The sequence below is a fragment of the Diaphorina citri genome, unplaced genomic scaffold (genome assembly GCF_000475195.1).
Source record: "Diaphorina citri unplaced genomic scaffold, Diaci psyllid genome assembly version 1.1 scaffold908, whole genome shotgun sequence".
In the NCBI taxonomy this organism is placed as follows: domain Eukaryota; kingdom Metazoa; phylum Arthropoda; class Insecta; order Hemiptera; family Psyllidae; genus Diaphorina; species Diaphorina citri.
The window spans coordinates 1-21,715 of record NW_007378339.1 but is presented as its reverse complement, the minus strand read 5'-3'; the positions used below and the strand labels follow the sequence as shown (position 1 = coordinate 21,715).

The 21,715-nt window shown below is 40.6% G+C and overlaps 2 protein-coding genes across 2 annotated transcripts; one reads left to right on the top strand and one right to left on the bottom strand.

Annotated features, from left to right (window-relative positions):
- Nucleotides 1-491: 491 nt before the first annotated feature.
- On the top strand, nt 492-1,931 carry LOC103512981 (protein FAM192A). Its single transcript, XM_026826306.1, has 2 exons — nt 492-687; nt 1,717-1,931. The coding sequence occupies exons 1-2, from the start codon at nt 492-494 to the stop codon at nt 1,929-1,931; spliced, it is 411 nt and encodes a 136-aa protein (XP_026682107.1).
- A 257-nt stretch (nt 1,932-2,188) lies between these two features.
- On the bottom strand, nt 2,189-21,564 carry LOC103512986 (dual specificity protein kinase splA; the record flags this gene model as incomplete). Its single annotated transcript, XM_026826305.1, has 13 exons — nt 2,189-2,396; nt 3,896-5,635; nt 7,840-8,556; nt 9,053-9,233; nt 9,617-9,749; nt 10,156-10,315; nt 17,324-17,422; nt 17,995-18,210; nt 18,986-19,155; nt 19,864-20,061; nt 20,842-20,871; nt 21,039-21,134; nt 21,363-21,564. Coding segments are annotated over 13 exons (4,150 nt in total), but the record flags the coding sequence as incomplete, so codon positions are not given.
- Nucleotides 21,565-21,715: the final 151 nt, after the last annotated feature.

The window sequence follows — 21,715 nt, the reverse complement described above, 5'->3', positions numbered from 1 at the left end:
TTTCCAGGTGAGTGGTGTAGAAATTGAAATTAAGAACATTGAAAAGTAAAATATCAGTGCCACCATACTAGACCCATGTCTTTTTTTTTTCCATTGACCCAAGTTTTATTCCGTAGAGGTTTGGTGAGGGAACTGTAAAGTCCGTGGTCACATCGTCCCAAAATAGAAGAGAGAAGCACAAGATTGGAGAAAGCCAGCTGTCCTGAGAACAAGTCTTATCTGTTAAGGATAAAGTCTGCCTTGTGTTGGAATCAAACCACCAACCTTGGTGCTTACAAGGCAGGCATGCTACCTTTCAAGCTAACTAGGCTGGCCACAAAGTCATACGCAAAAAGTCCATTCCAAGGCTTAGGCGTAGGGGCAAACATCCTCAAAGGATGGGTTAAGCTTTTACAAATCCTTGAACTAGGCTGGCCACAGAACTTTTTTTTGCAATAACCCATGTTATATTCAATTTTGCTTACAGTCAAGTGGTCCATAGAACCACAACGATGAGCTCAGGTTTCATTTCGGAAACAGAGATTGCCAATCAGAGGCAACGTCGGCAGGAAGAATGGGAAAAAGTGAGAACGGCAGATCAACCCGTTGAAGCTCCGGAGGAAGAATATGATCCCCGATCTCTATTTGACCGACTGAAGGAGCAGAAGGATAAGAAGGAGTTTGAATACGAAGAAGCACACAAATTGAGTAAGTGTGGTCTTGGTGGTGTCCCAAAGATTATTTTGTAGAAGACATGAGAGCTACATAGTGGAAAGAGTTGAGAGAATTGAAGTGAGCGGGAGAAAAGGGCAAGAGAGGGCAGAGAAAAGGTGGAAGGATTGTGTCAATCAAGACTTGAGTGAGAAAAATCCAACGGGGTATGAAGTACACAATATGGCTGTTGAAGTGAGCGGGAGAAAAGGGCAAGAGAGGGCAGAGAAAAGGTGGAAGGATTGTGTCAATCAAGACTTGAGTGAGAAAAATCCAACAGGGTATGAGGTACACAATATGGCCACCTGGAAGGGACTGACAAGGAATGCTGACTATTTAAGTAGGAAAAAGCTAGGAGGAAGAATAATAAGCATGCAGCTAGAATTTACAGTCATCTTGTTTTACTGACGGCAACTTTTCTTGATATTATTTGGGATTGGTATTACTCTCCTTTATCCTACCCCTCCATTCTCTCCCATTTAATGCTTTCTCCCTCCCCTTTTTGTTTTGGTCTCCTTCTTTTCCTTCCCCTACTTGCTCCCTGTGTCCAGCTCGTCTGTCAAATCTTGTCCATCCAGAAAAGAGCAGTATGGATTTCCGTGGCAAAAGATCTAGCTCCGTGCAGGGTTTCTCCAGCCATTCTCTCCCATTTAATGCTTTCTCCCTCCCCTTTTTGTTTTGGTCTCCTTCTTTTCCTTCCCCTACTTGCTCCCTGTGTCCAGCTTGTCTGTCAAATCTTGTCCATCCAGAAAAGAGCAGTCTGGATTTCCATGGCAAAAGATCTAGCTCCGTACAGGGTTTCTTCAACAGAGGACATACAAGTAAATGAGCAGGATCTTGAAGTGTGCCACATTCATACAGATTATTTCCCTTCCCCTATATGACTAATTTCTCCTATATTGGCTCCTATGATTGGCTATAAAGTACAATATAGGTACCCTACACTTAACTCAATTTCCATTTCCATTTTTTTTTTTTTTTTTTTTTTAATTAAAACTCAATTTTGTAATTGAATTCATTTTCCAGAAAACATGATCAAGGGCCTGGATGACGATGAGGTGGAGTTCCTAGATCTTGTCGATAAATCCAAATTTGAAGAGGAGAAACGAAAATATCTTGAGGAATCCAAAGAACTGAATGAGTTCCGCAGGCGGAGAGAATGTCTCGAAGAGGAAAACTTAGAACAGAGAATTAAAAATGAAATTAAATCTAGTAAACCCAGTCTGAATAGTTCAAGGTAAGAAAAATAGAGTTGTTCTCTTTTGTTTAAATATGGCTTTTGTTCCACAGGCAGGGAATATTGATTATTATTTTTGTGCATTAAGTAAAAAGTAGGGAGTGCAGAGTTGCTCATAGAACAAGACGCTGCCTTCTGCAAGAGATAATTTCTTTGTAACTCTGGATATTTTCTCAGTAGAATTTTTGGCCCAATGTCCTAAAAGAACGAGAATATTTTATTTCCTTCATGGTGGGAGGGAAATAAGTCAAGGAAAAATCATTAAGCACAAAAATAATAATCAATATTCCCTGCCTGTGGAACAAAAGCCATATTTAAAATCACATAGACCTGAGCGTTGGAACTCACTTTGAGGCCCACTAGTGATGTGGGTCTCGCGCTGGTGGGTTTGTGCAAACTACTAACGTTAGGACTAGATAGTGAGGGATTTGCTGAACTATGTACAGAAAGCTTAGAAGAGAAGCTATTTGCAGGTCAACCATTTTATACTGGTACCTAGTACCTATGTACTAGGTAGTCATTTAATAATTTATTTTTTATCAAATTTGCTAATACCAATCTCCTCTGCCTCTCATTTCAGTAGCAACAAAATCTCCTCACAGAGTAAACTTCTAGCGGGAGCCTTAGTAAAGAAATCATCACCACCTCTTAGTAACAGTAGTGAGAAAGGCACCAAGAGAAAACTAGAAGATGAGGATGATCAGGAAAGTGGTGCAAAGAAAACAGAAAGATATTCTTCAGATGGTAAGATAATCCTTTTCAGTTGTGTTGCTGGCTTCACAAGTGATTGCCCAAATGGTCATCCCTACTACAACATCCTGTTACAGCATGGTCATCCATTCGGATACCAACCACACTCAACCATGTGACTCAGCGCTTACCAGGCTGGCTATTGAATTTGAACTTTATTGTATGCTGTAAATATTTATACATTGTAAGATGGGCATGCTACAACACAGACCACATGCGTCTAATGTAGCAGTTGTTTCATTGCTACAAAATAAAAACGCTAGTGAAACACTCATTTTAAAAAAAAGACATTGTTTTCTTTTAAACTATAAATAACCAAGACCTTGTTTAGAAGGGACTTTTTAGTCCTTTTCTAGCAGGATCTTCTTCTTTGCCATTTCTCATGTTCTGACGGGGTCGTCGTTTTTCGTCAGCCTCTCAATCAGCCTAACTAGGGTACCCTAGGGTAAACCAATACCCTAACTAGGGTAATTGCTTTTTGCTGACATTTGGTTTTGGCTACAAATTTTACGAGTGGATGTCCTTCACACTCAACCTTTGCCACTTCTTTAGCAAACGAAATTTCAGGATAGCAAACCAAGCAGGATAAAAGAGGTATATTCTATTTATAAAAGGAAAGTAAAAATCGTTTTTAATTTCAGATTCCTCCAGCACACGGCCTGCTGTTACCCCCGCTGTCCTATTGACTGGATCTCCAGCCATTCAGTGTGTAGCCATATTGCCCGGTATAGGAGATTATGATCAGTCCAGTGACAGTGATGGGTCCTCGAGTGATTTTGACACCGACCCCCAACTGGACCTGTGTGGGAGAAAGATTGTGAAGAAGAAGTCGGAAGATGAGGAGGATAAATGAAAAAGGGGGAAGTAAGGCTGGAAATTCTTGCCTAATCTTTGAAAGACAGGTGTTTAAGAGACATGGGTGTTTAAGATTTTCCCCAGGGCTGGGTTTCTTAAAAAGAACTTTTTGGATTATAAAAAGATGATGGGTCCTCGAGTGATTTTGACACCGACCCCCACCTGGACCGGTGTGGAAGGAAGATTGTCAAGAAGAAGTCCAAAGAAAAGGAGGATAAATGAAAGCGGGGAAAGTAAGGCTGGAGATTATTGCCTAATCTGTGAAAGACATTACACATTTTCATCAGTAAATGGTTTCCTCAAATTAAATTGATCCCAAGTTCCCAAGGGATCGATTCGGTTCGATTAATCGAACTAGGAGGCGTGTCTTTGATGCTCCTATTGTTGAGATGGCTTGTATCTTTGTTGATACTCCTATTGTTATTACTTGTATTGTTGACACTGCTAGTATCTTTGTTGATACTACTCCTACTAACATTGTTGGTATCTGTAATACCAATAGGAATCGATTCGGTTCGATTAATCGAACTAGGAGGCGTGTCTTTGATGCTCCTATTGTTGAGATGGCTTGTATCTTTGTTGATACTCCTATGATTATTACTTGTATTGTTGACACTGCTAGTATCTTTGTTGATACTACTTCTACTAACATTGTTGGTATCTGTAATACCAATAGGGCTCAGATATCCCGAACTTGTAGTCGATTTGATCGTGGGATCTGGCGAGACATTGTCCAAATCCCGCGTATTCATATACAACTTATTAGTATCCATCAGACTCTGGCTGGAGTAGATGGATTCAGTATTCCGAGCCTGTATTTCAGATACGATCTCCCCCAAGAGGCCTAGGTCGGAGGTGGCTGGGGATTCTTCGATCACGGCGTAAATGTTGTCGTTCGGGTTATGATCAACGTTGGCGAGAGCCGCCATGGATTCTGAGAGGAGATTGAGGCAATCGTCGTAGGTTTTTGGTTTCCCCGGAGGGACGGCTGGGTTTTGGTAGCCTAGCCCTTGGCCAGGCCCTAGGAGTCCTTGTCCAGGTGTTCCGGGGGTCTTAGCCTGCCCCGCGCTGGGGTTCTGATATCCCGGTAAGCTCTCTATCCCGCTCGGTGTTTTAGCCTGCCCCGCGCTGTGATTCTGATACCCTGGTAAGCTCTGTATCCCGCTGGGTGTTTTAGCCTGCCCCGCGGGGTTCTGATAGCCCGGTAAGCTCTGTATCCCACTAGGGGCGGGCGGAGGGGGTTGGCTCGGCCGTTGAGAGCCTGCTAGACTCGTGGGTCGTTTCGCCCGCATTGATCCGAAGGCGGGCAGGTTGGGCCGCTTGAAATTGACGTCCGTTTCTCGCATACTTTGCGTTCGTTTTACCATGTCTACCTTATCTTCGTTATCTCGCAGATTGTTCAGTGGTATGGGTTCGGAGATTTCCAGGGACCGTGCACTCCCCTGTGTAGCGGGTGGTGTGAGAACTTTCGAGTTCCGTCTCGTGCTATTCCGTGACATAAACGAAGTTATCCGATTCAGCGTGGACCCTTTTGGCGCGTTTGATTCGCTGCTCACCGGATGAAGCGTTGACCCAGGTAAAGCGTTTGACTCGGTGGCCACCGGTGGCAGCGTTGAAGATTTAGCAACGGACGCCGGTCTGGTGGTTTGACGCGTTGATTCCGCGTTCTTAGCGTCAATAAGCTCGCGTACCGTCTGACTGGTCGTGTCGCTTAATATGGGGGAACTTATAAGTGGCCTCGCGTAAGGTGATGTGTTCGGACCTTTGTTGGCGGGCGGGAGTTCGGGAGGTAGCGTCGCGCTAAAGTTCGCAAAGTCGGCGCTGAGACGGACACTTGTCGCGGGAATTTTGGGCGCTGCCCGGATCGGCGTGATTTGCGCGTCGCTAGGCACTTTGGGCGGCGTGGGCTTCACGGGGGCGGCCCTCGTGGGGAGCTTCACACTCATATCGGAAGACTTGTGTGTTTTGGCAGCGAGGAGGTTGTAGTTCTGGCCTTCGCCACTGGAGAGCAGGCGTTGACCGCGCCCTCCACTAGTAGAGTTGGAATGATTCTGGGTGGACTTTGCCACTTTGTGGCCCGTGAGAGCGTTGGAATTGCACTTGCTGAAATGAGAACAGAGGGATTTGAATGTTAGAAACTTGGAAGCATAACTTACCTTTAACAAATGATAGGCTTAGGCCAGCCAGTCACTATGAGGCAGACTTGACAGGTACACCTGATCAGGTCCTCCTGTCAGGTCGACCTGACACCTGATGAGCACACATACTACCGGGTAGACCTGACAGGTACGGCTGAAAAGGTCTGTCTCTCAGGTCTACCTGATACCTGATGAGCACACACGCCATCAGGTGTACCTCTTAGGTCTACCTATTAGTGAGTGGCTGGCCTAAGAAATTGGTTATTAGACCATTTTCCTAGGACAGTAGATCAGTTGTATTGAACGCCTTTTACTTAGTTCTTACTGATAGGATGAGACTGCAAAGTTCTTTTTACCCCAGACCCCAGAATATGTATAAATAATGAGAAAGAAAAAAAGGGGGAAGAAGATAATAAAAACATACTTACAGCGAAAAACAGTGCACAAGACAAGCAGAAACCAAGGAAAACAAAACAAAAAGCAAAAACTACCACCAACTGCAGTGTTAAATCAAAAACAAATCACCAGGTGGTTGTGCAAAAACCGTGCTTGTAAAAATAGAAAAACATCTGGCAAAACAAAAGAAAGTTCAGTTATTATCTTGCAAACGAAAAGAGACAAAAGTTAGTACAGGAAGGAACAAGGTAAAAAAGAGGAATTTCAAGTGTGTTAATTGCCTGTCACAAATGTCGTTCCCCTACTTTAATACAGCTCGATAACTTTTATGACTTGACTTGGACTCGAACCACCAATCACCAAAGTCCACAACGTTTTTAAAAGGGGTTAAGTGACAGAGAATGTTATTACTTTAGTCTTCTACAGTTGAATATACATTTTTTCGGAGGTTTTACAGAAGATTATACTAGATCTAATAAGGTATTAGTGTTGGTAGAATGAAAAGACAGATAAAATCAAGGGAATAATTAGACTAAATTGATAAAAGAATTAGCATTATAAGGGCATACAACGTTACATTGTGCTTTCACCCCCATAAAAACCACTTCTGGGTTCATATTTTCATTTGGATTCAAACTTCCTAAACGGACACGGTGACATCTAAAGGGTTTTTTTTTACTCACTTTGGAGCTATGAATCAAGAATCTATGATCTGCTAATCTCTAGAATTAGAAAAACACAACTTTCAAACAAGAATTGGTGTGTAAATAAAATGAAATTCAAGAATTTTGTAAAGTTTGATCTAGAATTTTGTAAAGAAACAAAATATTTTCGCCACCAATTGGTGGATATAAATATAAATTTTAATATATGGTACAAAAAATATATTTGACTATAAAATAAGGACGCTAAACAAAATAAAAGTGAGGTAAACAAAAACAAATAGAATACATTAAGTACGTATAAGTATCGAACATTTGAGCACATAGAAACAATTAACAATAATATAAATAAATAAAAGAAATAAAGGATGCATAAAAATAAAATAAACAAAATATGTTGATACAAAATACTAATGCACGTGCAATTCACAATGCAAATAAATCATCAACAAAAAGTAGCAAAAGTAATTAAAATATTTGTTCGCATAGATTTTTTTTTTTTTTTTTCACAGTAAAGTGATTTAGCATTAAATTCAACAGACTAGTAATATTAAATGTTAACCTGAGTATGAGGGCAAAACATCTTTGATAGAGGGAATTGTAATAGCTGGGATCTCCCCAAATTGAAAAGAGGAGGACAGAAAGCCATCCGTTCCGAGAACAAATTTTATCTGTTAATGATAAAGTTCGCTGTAGTTGGGAATCGAACCCACCACCTAGTGCTTAAAAGATAGCTACCCTTCAATCAAGATGGAATTCCAATACTTCTTCTCTAGCACCAAACTAAATACAAATATATCATCCATCTATACCTACCTACATAAAAAAATATGTACAAAATACATCTTAAATTTGTCCATAGTGAATTTGACATCATATAGGTAATTGAAAAGAAAAACTGGTGTGTGAATGTGAACATCACACGACTTTTTAGAACGTGAGTGTCCGTAAACGTAAAAAGATAGCAGTATAAAAAAGAAATCTGGAGAAAGATATTTACAATATTGAATACCTTTGAAGAAAAAGTTCCACTTGTAAAAAAAAAAAAAAAAAAAAAAAAAAAAAAAAAAATCGGGGAAAACTCTCGACAAGTGGCTCTATCATTTTTTACTATCTTTCTTGCCACACTCCACTCTTCAAATAGTTATTTACCTGCTTATTTGTAGTAGACACGAGATCTTGCTTCACTATATCCTGCGACAGGGTCTCTCTGGTCACTCGAGGCGACCTTTTTGGCCTATCACCAATAGTATTAGAACCCTTTGAACTTTCGGACCCTATATTTGACTTTTGCCTATCAAGTGTTCTACTGTAAGGAATTCGATCATTAATTTTACCCACTTGTTTAACGATGTTGTCTTTCAAAGCGCCTCTGGCTTTGGTCAATTGTTTGGCAAGCATAGTGGCATTAGACTCGTGCCTATGTAAATTATTGGAAGTGTTTTGAGCATTGGGAATAGAGTTGCTGCTGTTTTGGTTACTATTTGGGTTATTGACAATAATGTGAGCATTATATCTTTGGTCTTGTTTATCCGTTCCTACATCTCCACCTAAACTCGTTGGGCCTAGCATACTTCCCTGTGGAACTCCATCGTTGTCTATGGTTTCATATATGCCAGTTTCTTCATAAACATCACTACCATCGCTATCGAAACTATCTGAAGAGTAGTAATCTTCTGGTAATCCTTCTGGTAGCGTTTCTATACTTTCTATATGTACACGATTGTTATTGACATTATCACAGGCATTATCAACATCTATGTCTATGCTCTCATACAGTGGTTCGGAAGTGCCTACTTCGTCTTCAGCAGTGGCGTTATTCTCGAATCTGGCAGACAAAGCTTGTTGGAGGCTTTCACTTATTTTGCCTACATCTTGCATAAACCAAAGGCAATTTGTCACCTTGAAGAAGGGAAATGGTTTCCGTTTCCGAAAAAAACTCCGTGGTCAGCTCCCATGGCGGAGTGGTCACTGTGTTCGCGTTGCACGCGGGAGACCCGGGTATGGCGTCAGCTCCCATGGCGTAGTGGTCACTGCACTCGCCTTGCACGCGGGAGACCCGGGTTCGATTCCCGGCGGGGCCAAGAAATTGTATCATCCAAATGATTGATTCCGTGACTGGCTGTTGCGGGGCCCACTCAGCCTCGTGAGGAAAATGAGTAGCTATGACATGTATAGCGACCGGTGCCAGCATGGTAGGTAAACATTGGATGTTAGGGTTATTGAGATATTGGGAAAAATCCTACAATGCTGCAGTGAGCATCAAAGTTGTGACATAATAACACAAAGAAACTGTATTCATTCATAGGTGGCATTATACTTACTCTTCTTCACACTTGGCGTAGGTCATATTGGGTTTGTAGTAGCCACAGTTCCCGTGTCTATTCCCGCTGGTGTTCAAATCGAAACAGCGCTTATCCGAAGACGAAGCTGAGGGTCCCCACAATAGTAGACACTGGTCGGAATGCGTACGACAGGAACCTTCGTAACAAAATGCTTCACCTCCTGTTTGTGGGGAAAAGAGAGCGAAAAACAGTAAATAAAGGAGGTTGGGGACGGGCTAAGTAATCTTGGCTACAGACCATCAATCCCCCTCGGCGTAGCTACACTGCTAAAACAACTGGGTTTATCAACAGAAAACTCTTCTTTGTGACTAATGATGGTTGGGTTCAAGGCCCCTCAAAAAGTGTACATAAGTGGGAACGGACCTTTACTGGTGTGTGTGTGTGTGTGTGTGTGTGTGTGTATGTTTTTTTTTATTATCAAGTTTCCATTTTCAACATAACTCTCAGAACATACTAAAATTTTTATAAATGGTATATCCATCCGTATAAGCAGATCTTGTGCCACGCATGGTTTAGTGAGTCTAATAAGGACCCCAGACTTACCTTTGCAGGTTTCGCCATCCATTTTGAACACATCAGAAGGGCAGAACTCAGAGTCTCCAGTACAAAACTCGGGCAGATCACACTCTCTATCGGCAGCCCTACACTGTCTGCCGGCTGTATGCGGTTGACACGTCTGTGGAATAGAATAGATTAGAATATACCCGGCCTATACTGCCAGAATGAGAGCCAAAAGAGACCATAGAAAAAGGAATTGGAAGATGATTCAACTTATTACTAACAATTTTATCGGAAGTGGTAAATAATAAAAATCAAATCCATTTCTTGCTAGCCTTGCTAGCTTGGAAGGTTACAGTCTGTACAAAGTAAAAAAAAAAAAAAACTGGATGCCACAAGAGCGAAAAATTTTGAACCAATCAGAAGGCGCCTTTCTTTAAAAGTACAACGTGGCCCAAGTAAAACCAGTTATTTCCAGAAGATTTGTAAAGGAAAATTCGATAATGTATGTAATGTAGTAAGATCAGAAATTAGAATCTTATCCATCATCAGGGTAGATATAGGTAATTCTATGTAAAACTTACCTCTAAGTTACAACAACTGCCCGTAGCACAGGTAGCATTCACATTTAACATACAGGTTGTAGCATTGCAGCAGGCATTCTTACAGCTATCTTCCAGGCCACAATCACACTCTTCTCCATCCTCCACAAACCCATTGCCACACACCGGACTGTCAAATAGTCTGCAAACCAAAACCAGAAGTAGAATAGAATACAATACTTAGAGTAGAATAGAATAGAAAAGAATGTTTAGAATAGAATGGAGCAGTTGCAAATGGGTAAAAATTATAAATAAATGGTCGATTCCTATGTAAAAAGTTGGGAAACAAGTGTAGAAGGTCGAAAATTCAATTTTTATTTTCTGTTATAATGAAAGAGTTCAAATATGTGTGACGTCAGACTTTACGCAGTTGTTTTTTTCGTCCGTTAGGTAGCGCCACTATGCTAGCGCGCTAGCGGAGGAGCAGAAAGAACTGCGCAGAAACGTATGCGCACAAATACATTAATGCCTTGCCTGCGAGGGAGCTTTGCTCGGGACATTTGATGTGAAATCATCGCCTACGGGAGCGTATGCCGTGATGTCAAAGTTCACGATTTACCGGAATTTTTTTAATCGATTTATGTCGGGATCTAGAATTCGTAAGAAAAAGAAAAATTCCGTTGGTCCTCATTTTTCCTGCTCTATGATTTTGAAACATCACCCAAGTAAGCGCAACTGATTTATTCTGGGAGTAGAATAGAATAGATTACTTAGACTTAGAGTAGAATAGAATACGAGTATACCTTGTTTATCCTGCTCGAATAGGACTGAAAAGTCCCTTTACTCCAGTAGTCCAGATTAATAACTTAGTACGGCGTTTTTCGTCAGCCTCTCAATCAGTCCTAGGCACCCTAGGGTGATTTGGGCCGACACTTGCTTTTTGGCCACACAAATTTTACGAGTGGATGCCCTTTGCTATTTCTTTAGCAAGGGAAATTTCAGGTTGGTATCGAAATAAAATAGGGTTAGGTGGAAAAGTTCCTTCACCCCATTCAAGTTAGGGTTAGAGGTTCTGATACTAGAGGACAAATTTACTTCGAGGGTTGTGCGACCAAGGACTCCCTTAAGGTTAGGATTAGAGGGTTGATTCGCCCCCTTAAGGAGAGTTGTACTACTGAGGACTCCCTTAAGGTTAGAGGCTTGCTCCGCCCCCTTAACGGAAGTTCCTTTTCCAAGAACCTCTACCCCCTTAAGGTTAGAGGGTTGCCCCGCTCCCTTAAGGGAAGGTCCTTTTCCAAGAACCTCTGACCTCTTAAAGTTAGGATTAGAGGGTTGCTCCGCTCCCTTAAGGGAAGGTCCTTTTCCAAGAACGATAATCCATCCCATGATCAAAGGATAAAGCCAAATATTCCAAGGAGCAGGAGCTCCATTCTGTAGGACTTACAGAGCTGAAATTAAAAACATAAATGTCGCTATAGATCTGATGCATTTGGGTAAAATTATGAAAAAGGTCGAAAATTCACATTGCACTAGTGTTGCCTACAATGGTATGCCGTGACCTCAGTAAAAAAGATTTACCGCTCTTTTTTACTTTCTATTACTACAGTATAGCGGAGCTATACTAGTAATGAAAGTATTGCAATCGGTCCAAATTTTTTTTTAGATCGATTTAACGCGCGTTGACCTAACACCTTTTTCCGTTCACAAATTCGAGTGTCGTACACAAAAAGGCCACTTTGAGATTAGGGGCAAACAGCCCTAAAAGTTGGGTTAAGCTTACACGAATTTAGCACCTAAATGGGAAGTATTTTCGCTTATCTGGCGAGGGCCATACTACGCGTACGGGAACGGCATGCTACGACACAGACCCTTTATAACTTACCTAGAAGATGGAGCCATAATACACCGGTCACTAGGACATGTACATTCGGTCGTGTCATGTTCCAAACCCAGGTTATGACCCTGTATGGATAATAACTTACCTAGAAGACGGAGCCATAATACACCGGTCACTAGGACATGTACACAAACTACCACCAACTGCAGTGTTAAATCAAAAACAAATCACCAGGTGGTTGTGCAAAAACCGTGCTTGTAAAAATAGAAAAACATCTGGCAAAACAAAAGAAAGTTCAGTTATTATCTTGCAAACGAAAAGAGACAAAAGTTAGTACAGGAAGGAACAAGGTAAAAAAGAGGAATTTCAAGTGTGTTAATTGCCTGTCACAAATGTCGTTCCCCTACTTTAATACAGCTCGATAACTTTTATGACTTGACTTGGACTCGAACCACCAATCACCAAAGTCCACAACGTTTTTAAAAGGGGTTAAGTGACAGAGAATGTTATTACTTTAGTCTTCTACAGTTGAATATACATTTTTTCGGAGGTTTTACAGAAGATTATACTAGATCTAATAAGGTATTAGTGTTGGTAGAATGAAAAGACAGATAAAATCAAGGGAATAATTAGACTAAATTGATAAAAGAATTAGCATTATAAGGGCATACAACGTTACATTGTGCTTTCACCCCCATAAAAACCACTTCTGGGTTCATATTTTCATTTGGATTCAAACTTCCTAAACGGACACGGTGACATCTAAAGGGTTTTTTTTTACTCACTTTGGAGCTATGAATCAAGAATCTATGATCTGCTAATCTCTAGAATTAGAAAAACACAACTTTCAAACAAGAATTGGTGTGTAAATAAAATGAAATTCAAGAATTTTGTAAAGTTTGATCTAGAATTTTGTAAAGAAACAAAATATTTTCGCCACCAATTGGTGGATATAAATATAAATTTTAATATATGGTACAAAAAATATATTTGACTATAAAATAAGGACGCTAAACAAAATAAAAGTGAGGTAAACAAAAACAAATAGAATACATTAAGTACGTATAAGTATCGAACATTTGAGCACATAGAAACAATTAACAATAATATAAATAAATAAAAGAAATAAAGGATGCATAAAAATAAAATAAACAAAATATGTTGATACAAAATACTAATGCACGTGCAATTCACAATGCAAATAAATCATCAACAAAAAGTAGCAAAAGTAATTAAAATATTTGTTCGCATAGAAAACAAAAAAGAGGAAAGACTCTCTATTTTCATTTGTGAATTTTCAGAGTGAAACTACGAGTATATCTATGGACCCATATTTGCCAATTTGCCCCTTTAAAGTGAACATTTATCGAAAAATTAATAGCTCATTCTTGAAGGGAATTACCTTTTTAGGCGGAAATCACTACCCTTCTTAATCAGCCTAGTTAGCTTGGAAGGTAGCGCGCCGGTCTTTTAAGTATTAGGTCGCGGGTTCGATTCCGCTCGAACTACATAGCGGAGATGTTAGAGCCCGTTTCCACTTGTTAAAAAAAAAAGAAAAAAAAAAATCGGGGAAAACTCTCAACAAGTGGTGGCTCTATCATTTTTTACTATCTTTCTTGCCACACTCCACTCTTCAAATAGTTATTTACCTGCTTATTTGTAGTAGACACGAGATCTTGCTTCACTATATCCTGCGACAGGGTCTCTCTGGTCACTCGAGGCGACCTTTTTGGCCTATCACCAATAGTATTAGAACCCTTTGAACTTTCGGACCCTATATTTGACTTTTGCCTATCAAGTGTTCTACTGTAAGGAATTCGATCATTAATTTTACCCACTTGTTTAACGATGTTGTCTTTCAAAGCGCCTCTGGCTTTGGTCAATTGTTTGGCAAGCATAGTGGCATTAGACTCGTGCCTATGTAAATTATTGGAAGTGTTTTGAGCATTGGGAATAGAGTTGCTGCTGTTTTGGTTACTATTTGGGTTATTGACAATAATGTGAGCATTATATCTTTGGTCTTGTTTATCCGTTCCTACATCTCCACCTAAACTCGTTGGGCCTAGCATACTTCCCTGTGGAACTCCATCGTTGTCTATGGTTTCATATATGCCAGTTTCTTCATAAACATCACTACCATCGCTATCGAAACTATCTGAAGAGTAGTAATCTTCTGGTAATCCTTCTGGTAGCGTTTCTATACTTTCTATATGTACACGATTGTTATTGACATTATCACAGGCATTATCAACATCTATGTCTATGCTCTCATACAGTGGTTCGGAAGTGCCTACTTCGTCTTCAGCAGTGGCGTTATTCTCGAATCTGGCAGACAAAGCTTGTTGGAGGCTTTCACTTATTTTGCCTACATTGTTGGTGTTTTTGGGATTTCCATTGATTGAGTTTCCTGGATTTATACGAGGGTTTTTATTGATTTCATTTGCGATTTTCCCTACATTGGTGTTACTTGTTTTGTTCAACTTCTTGGGTATTGAATAATGGGGCACTTTGGTCGGTCCTTTCTCAGTAACGAGACCTGATTTTCCAACATGCCCAGTTCTTTCAGTCCCATTTATTTCTCCTTTACCACTATTAGGGGTATTTTTAGTTACATTTATGACCAATTCTGTAGTACCTTCATTCTCCGTAGGTTTGGTCCGTTTTTTGACCTCATTCGACGTATTTTTCAGCGACATTTGATCACCTTGACTTGTCGAATTGATTTTAGAACCCTTAGAAACACGTGTTACAACTGCTCCTTTCACTAGAATTTCCATTTTTCTATCTGATTGAGCGTTTGTTCCATCTATTTTTCTATCTAGCCGAGGTATAGGGTCGCTTATCATTATTTTATCCAGTCGGCCTACCGAATCCTCACCCTTGTCACCGTTCAAGCCCAAATGCTGAATCGTGAATTTTTGTTTCCCCTCGGTTTTGCCGATCGGTGATTTTTCCGAAGACGGCCGAAAATACGAGGACAGCCGAGAGAAGATATTCGTGTACGAATTGAATTTACAATTACAAGATTTGACAGAATTACAAGAGACTTTACCATTACAAGATTTGACAGAATTGGAAGAGGCTTTACAATCTATACAAGACAGAGGGACAGAAATAGAAGAAGGTTCCTTCACCCCATTCAAGTTAGGGTTAGAGGTTCTGATACTAGAGGACAAATTTACTTCGAGGGTTGTGCGACCAAGGACTCCCTTTAGGTTAGGATTAGAGGGTTGCTCCGCTCCCTTAAGGGAAGGTCCTTTTCCAAGAACCTCTACCCCCTTAAGGTTAGAGGGTTGCTCCGCTCCCTTAAGGGAAGGTCCTTTTCCAAGAACCTCTACCCCCTTGAGGTTAGATCCGTTGCTATGGTTACTAAGGACGGTCACTTGCCTGGTGTCGAAGGGCCGCTTCCACCAGAAGCTCTTCGGGTGGTTGTTGTAATATTTGAGGAAGAGGATGAGGGCGGACAGGGGCAGAACGGCTACTAGGATGACGTAGAATAGGGTGATGAGGAGACGGGATTCTGTGAATGAGAAAGCAGAAATAGAAATTAGTATCTATTTAGTATTATTATTATTTTGGATGGTCTGGCTGGGGGACGTTAAACAGGGCGTACACCAGCCTGAATTTCCCTAACTAAAGAAATAGCAAAGGTTGAGTGCGAAGGGCATCCCACTCGTAAAATTTGTAGCCAAAACCAAATGTCAGCCCAATGCAATCACCCTAGTTAGGGCTGATTGAGAGACTGACCCGACCCCGTCTGTACACGGAAAAAGGCAAAGAAAAAGAAGGAGATTATTATTATTTTGGAGTTTTGATAGATGGAACTGAACAACGGAATTCTTGTCCCGAAATGGAAGAGAGAAGGAACCGAACCTTATCTGGTTAGGATAAAATTCGGCCCGGGCGGGAATGGAACCCGCGACCTAGCGCCTACCTTGATTGACGGTGACTTTATTTCAGAGATTTTTTGTTAAACCCTCCGGTTTAAGTCTGTTTTACAACCTTGTCTACACTTAAGTAAAAGAAAGCAATATTCAAACACTCCAGTTCTTCTACTGACCTGCACCCTGCACGTAGTCACGTACGTACACTACTGAGATTGAAATCAAACTAGACAAGAATCACCAGAGTTCTGATTGCAATCAAAATTAAACAAAATTGACCCAATGAATGAAACTTATCATATGATGCATTTCTGGACACGAAAATATACATATGAAGTTAAACATGGCTAGAAAAAAAGAAAGATATCCTTTCTTTATTCTGCCATCACCTTTCGGCTAAAGCTGAAGCGGCTACAACACAAGAATTTGGACATCATTAGCCCTTCGGGGGGCCCCTAAGGACCCCTCTTACTTACCATTAGGGTCGGAAGCAGGGCCGGAGTCCACGCTGCCCCCCACCCCCGGGTACTCGCAATAGGGAGGGGCAAAGCCCGGATGACAATGGCAGTGGCCTCTGCTATTACACACGCCCTGATCATGACAGTTGAATGGACAATCTGCCACGGGCATGCTGGCACGCAGCGCGGCTACGCTCATGCACTTGCGATTCACGCACAGCTGGGGACAGAAAGGTCATAGAAGGTTAAACGAAATGGTACAACTTAAACGAAATATGTAATTTATTTGAGCATTTGACCAAATAATAATGGAGCTCTAAGGGTTAGGTGGTAGAGAACGACTCCGGCGTTAACCTCGCCTATTGGTTATCTTCCACTCACGAGTCTATTATTATTTGGATGGCAAGATTATAACGTAAGTTCTTCCACCCAACCTGTAGTTTTTTTATAAAAAATAATAAAAGATAAAGTACGTTTAGGGCACAGTTAGCCGAGTGGTAACGCGCTTGCTTGACAAGCAGAAGGTCAAGTGTGTATTAGATTAACTTGGAGGAAAACATTTAGGATAGGATAGGATAGAAGTAGAATAGAATACAATACTTAGAGTAGAATAGAATAGAAAAGAATACTTAGAATAGAATTCTGGGAGTAGAATAGAATATACCTTGTTTATCCTACTCGAATAGGACTGAAAAGTCCCTTTACTCCAGTAGTCCAGATTAATAACTTAGTACGGCGTTTTTTGTCAGCCTCTCAATCAGTCCTAGGTACCCTAGGGTGATTTGGGCCGACATTTGGTTTTGGCCACACAAATTTTACGAGTGGATGGATGCCCTTTGCCATTTCTTTAGCAAGGGAAATTTCAGGCTGGTATCGAAATAAAATAGGGTTAGGAGGAAAAGTACTTACGCTTTGGGCTTGTTCCTCATACAATAGTCCATCCCATGATCAAAGGATGGAGCCAGGTATTCCTGATAGTGAGAAGGTAGCTAGCTTACGAAAATAATACGGTTAGGTTTAAAAGTACTTACGCTTTGGGCTTGTTCCTCATACAATAATCCATCCCATGATCAAAGGATAAAGCCAAATATTCCAAGGAGCAGGAGCTCCATTCTGTAGGACTTACAGAGCTGAAATTAAAACATAAATGTCGCTATAGAACTGATTGATGCATTTGGGTAAAATTATGAAAAAGGTCGAAAATTCACATTACACTAGTGTTGTGTTGCCGACAATGGTATGCCGTGATCTCAGTAAAAAAGATTTACCGCTATTTTTTTAGATCGATTTAACGCGCGTTGACCTAACACCTTTTTCCGTTCACAAATTTGAATATCGTACACAAAAAGGCCAATTTGAGGCCAGGGGCAAACAGCCCTAAAAGTTGGGTTAAGCTTACACGAATTTAGCACCTAAATGGGAAGTTATTTTCGCTTATCTGGCGAGGGCCATACTACGCCTACGGTAACGGCATGCTACGACACAGACCCTTTATAACTTACCTAGAAGATGGAGCCATAATACACCGGTCACTAGGACATGTACACTCGGTCGTGTCATGTTCCAAACCCAGGTTATGACCCTGTATGGATAATAACTTACCTAGAAGACGGAGCCATAATACACCGGTCACTAGGACATGTACACTCGGTCGTGTCATGTTCCATACCCAGGTTATGACCCTGTATGGATAATAACTTACCTAGAAGACGGAGCCATAATACACCGGTCACTAGGACATGTACACTCGGTCGTGTCATGTTCCATACCCAGGTTATGCCCCATTTCATGCGCCACTGTTGTGGCCACAAGACCCACGACATTCTTGTGATCCACGTTAACTCCGCCACTGAATTCGTACGTACAGATGGGGCCTTTGAGGGCCTTCCCCACGACACCGTCGGAAAAGGTCATACCCCTGAAAGGAGACGATAAAATAAGATAAGAAAGAACAAATTGTCTCCAGTCCCTTGTAAGAAAGTTTCGCTTACGCCGAGGATATCAATATTCATATTCTTCATTTCATTCATGACATTTTCAATTTTAATTAAAAAAAAAAATTGAAGAGGTTTGACCAAGAGAACTGTAACAATGGAGGTCTTATCGTCCTGAAATTGAAAATTATTAAGGAAAGTTATTCATCAAAGAAAATTGTTACACGAATATTCAATGTACTTGGTCAGCCTAGCCTTGGAGGGTAGCGCCTTGTAAGCGCTAGGTTGCGGGTTCGATATCTTAAACAGATAAGGTTTGTTCGGAAAGGCTGGCTTTCTCCTCTCCTGTCTTCCTTCTCTTGCGTGATGATCCACCAGACGGTTTTCATCGGCCTTAGTTTGTAAGTTTCTGGCTTTGTGACTATTCTAACTGGTGTTGTGGTAAAAAAAAAAAAAAAAAAAAAAAAAAAAAAAAAAAAACCTTTTAAAAAAAAAAAAAAAAAAAAAAAAAAATACACCAGTTATGTTCTTCTTTGAGGGTGTTATGGTGAATTGTATTCTAAAAAGAGAGAAAAAAACAGGTCTAGAAGAGGGTCGAACCAAGGACCATGGGATACTCACGTCAGTAGCTGTGCATTGTGGTTGGGATGGGACAGGACTAGTCTGTCCTTCCTATAGGACAGGAAGTTAGTGAGACTCATATCTCCATTAAAAAAAAGGTCTAGAGGAGGGTCGAACCAAGGACCATGGGATACTCACGTCAGTAGCTGTGCATTGTCGTTGGGATGGGACAGGACTAGTCTGTCCTTCCTATAGGACAGGAAGTTGGTCAGAGTGATATCTCCATTGACATTGAGCGTTATTTCATCATATTCTGTCCAAACTACAACCCCGACCAGGGCTATGAATATGTTGAGCTTCTCATACAACTGAAAACAAAATAAGTCGTTTACAAAACAGGTTTCCCAGATATTTTAACATAATCGTGACTTCTGTTGTGGTTTCCATTTTGGCCCCCTCCTTGCATAAAAACTTTCAAGTCGAATCTGGTCCGATTTTGTTTTTCGCTCGTGTTTTTGCAAGATCACCAAAACCTTCTATTGAAAGGCTAGATTTTCAAATCTTTTAGATTCTTTAAAATGTAAAACCTCGAAGACATTGCAGTCTTTTTCCAATAGCTCAAACTCCATTTTTTATTTATTTTTTTTTTCTTCAAGTTTTATAAATATTTCTTTCTTTCTTGCTTCTTCTTCTTCTTCTTCTTATTAACAGGTACTTACAGAATTAATCTTCTTTTTCGCCTTTTCCCGTGTACAGACGGGGTCGGAGTTTTTCGTCAGCCCTATCTAGGGTGATTGCTTTGGGCTGACATTTGGTTTTGGCTTCAAATTTTACGAAAGGATGCCCTTCGCACTCAACCTTTTGCTATTTCTTTAGCAAGGGAAATTCAGGCTGGTATACTCCCTGTTTAACGTCCCCCAGCCGGACTATACTTACAGCATTGATAACATTGGAAATGTCCTTGCAGTGTCGATACGAAAGGATGCCCTTCGCACTCAACCTTTTGCTATTTCTTTAGCAAGGGAAATTCAGGCTGGTATACTCCCTGTTTAACGTCCCCCGGCCAGACTACTTACAGCATTGATAACATTGGAAATGTCCTTGCAGTGGCGGTGCACAAGCTTGGAGTTCTTATTGAACAGATTGTACAGTCTGTTATCCACCACTATGACTAGCTCTAGATAGCGGGACTTGATGTTGGCATTGTACGGACCCCGGATTTCATCGTGCTTCGACACTGTGTCCCGCTTTGTCTGAAAAATAAAACGGAAAGGATATAATTGTTGACGCACATGAAAATATTAAAAAAGAATCTTTAAGTAAGAAAATTAAAAAGACAATTAAGAGATTCGACCTTCAACAATTAAAATTTGGTGAGTTTCGAGAATACTCGAATTCTCATCATCAGACCAAAAATACGCGAGAGAGGTGTTTACTCTGCGAGCGCTGGAGTTATAGAATAGAATATACCTTGTCTTGTTTATACTACCAGCATAGGACTGAAAAGTCCCTTTACTCTCGCAGTCTAAACAAGGTCTTATATATTTGATTGGTAATGACATTACATTTTATGGAACAATAATAAAATTAAGACCTGTTTAATTTAAAACAAGGTCTTATATATTTGATTGGTAATGACATTACATTTTATGGAACAATAATAAAATTAAGACCTGTTTAATTTAAAAAAAAAAGACATTTAAGTTAAGATTGACATAAGACATTTAGGTACAACAAACAAACAAGTTGAAGTGATAAAGTTTGGTTGAAATTTCCTTCAGAAAAAGAACCGATTTCGATGGCATGCCATTTTGGATTTCCTTTGGTTTTGTACAGGCGCTATCACACCGAAAGAGGGGAACTTTCGAAAGGAAAATGAGTTTTCCGGTACAGTCAGCCTAATTAGCTTGAAGGGTAGGACGTCTGCCTTGTAAGCGCTAGGTCGCAGGGTCGATTCCCGGCCGGAGCGAATTTTATCCTGAACAGATAAGGTTCGTCCTGGGAAAAAAAATGAGATCTAATGTGTACAAAGTATTATTAATTGAGTATTTTACAGTTAGATGATTGATATGTTCATTTGTATCCTGAAACAGAACAAAATAAACACAAATTAATACAAAGTTAACTGTTTCAACGAAAAAATCTTAGTATGGCATAGGTTTGTCCAAAATCGGGTAAGGCCAGCCTTTCACTATCAGGTAGACCTGACAGGTACGGCTGATCAGGTCCGCCTGACAGGTCTACCTGATACCTGATAGTGAGATGCTAGCCTAAACCCATTATAGCGGTTCATTTGGAGTTGTAGGTATGACTGTATTTGAATGTGATTGATATGTTCATTTGTATCCTGAAACAGAACAAAATAAACACAAATTAATACAAAGTTAACTGTTTCAACGAAAAAATCTTACTTGCTTTTAATCCCCATCTACCGTGAGTGTAGGGATTGGCAGAGAGCTCGCCATTTGGGCCTCTCAGCAACACTAGGTACTCATTTCCCCAAGAAAAAAAAAAAAAAAAAAAAAAACAAACAATATGGTTCAAGGGTTCCGTCTCAATCGAAAAGCTCTCTCACCTTGCCATCCCCACAGCGGGCTCCATCAGGACTGAGTCCCGGGTCCACCTGGTTCAGTCCCAAGTCCACTATAGCCGACCGGCACGGGATGATGAACCCCCCGGGATTCAGAAACGAATGGGACAGAATGGCGACTGTTTCTATCCCGTATTCTAACTTTTCTGATAGATGTTGACAGTGAAGCATGCCGCATAGAACATCTCTGTGAAACAATAACATAATTAAAGAGGTTTGAGTCAGCTCCCATGGCGTAGTGGTCACTGCGCTCGCCTTGCACGCGGGAGACCCGTGTTCGATTCCCGGCGGGGTCAAGAAATTTGTATCATCCAAATGATTGATTCCGTGACTGGCTG

What these genes read in the sequence shown, in the direction of transcription:
- LOC103512981 (XM_026826306.1), top strand. Translation starts at nt 492, where the DNA reads ATGAGCTCAGGTTTCATTTCGGAAACAGAGATTGCCAATCAGAGGCAA. An exon ending in CGAAGAAGCACACAAATTGA is followed by an intron (nt 688 to 1,716) that starts GTAAGTGTGGTC and finishes TTCATTTTCCAG; the next exon opens with AAAACATGATCAAGGGCCTG.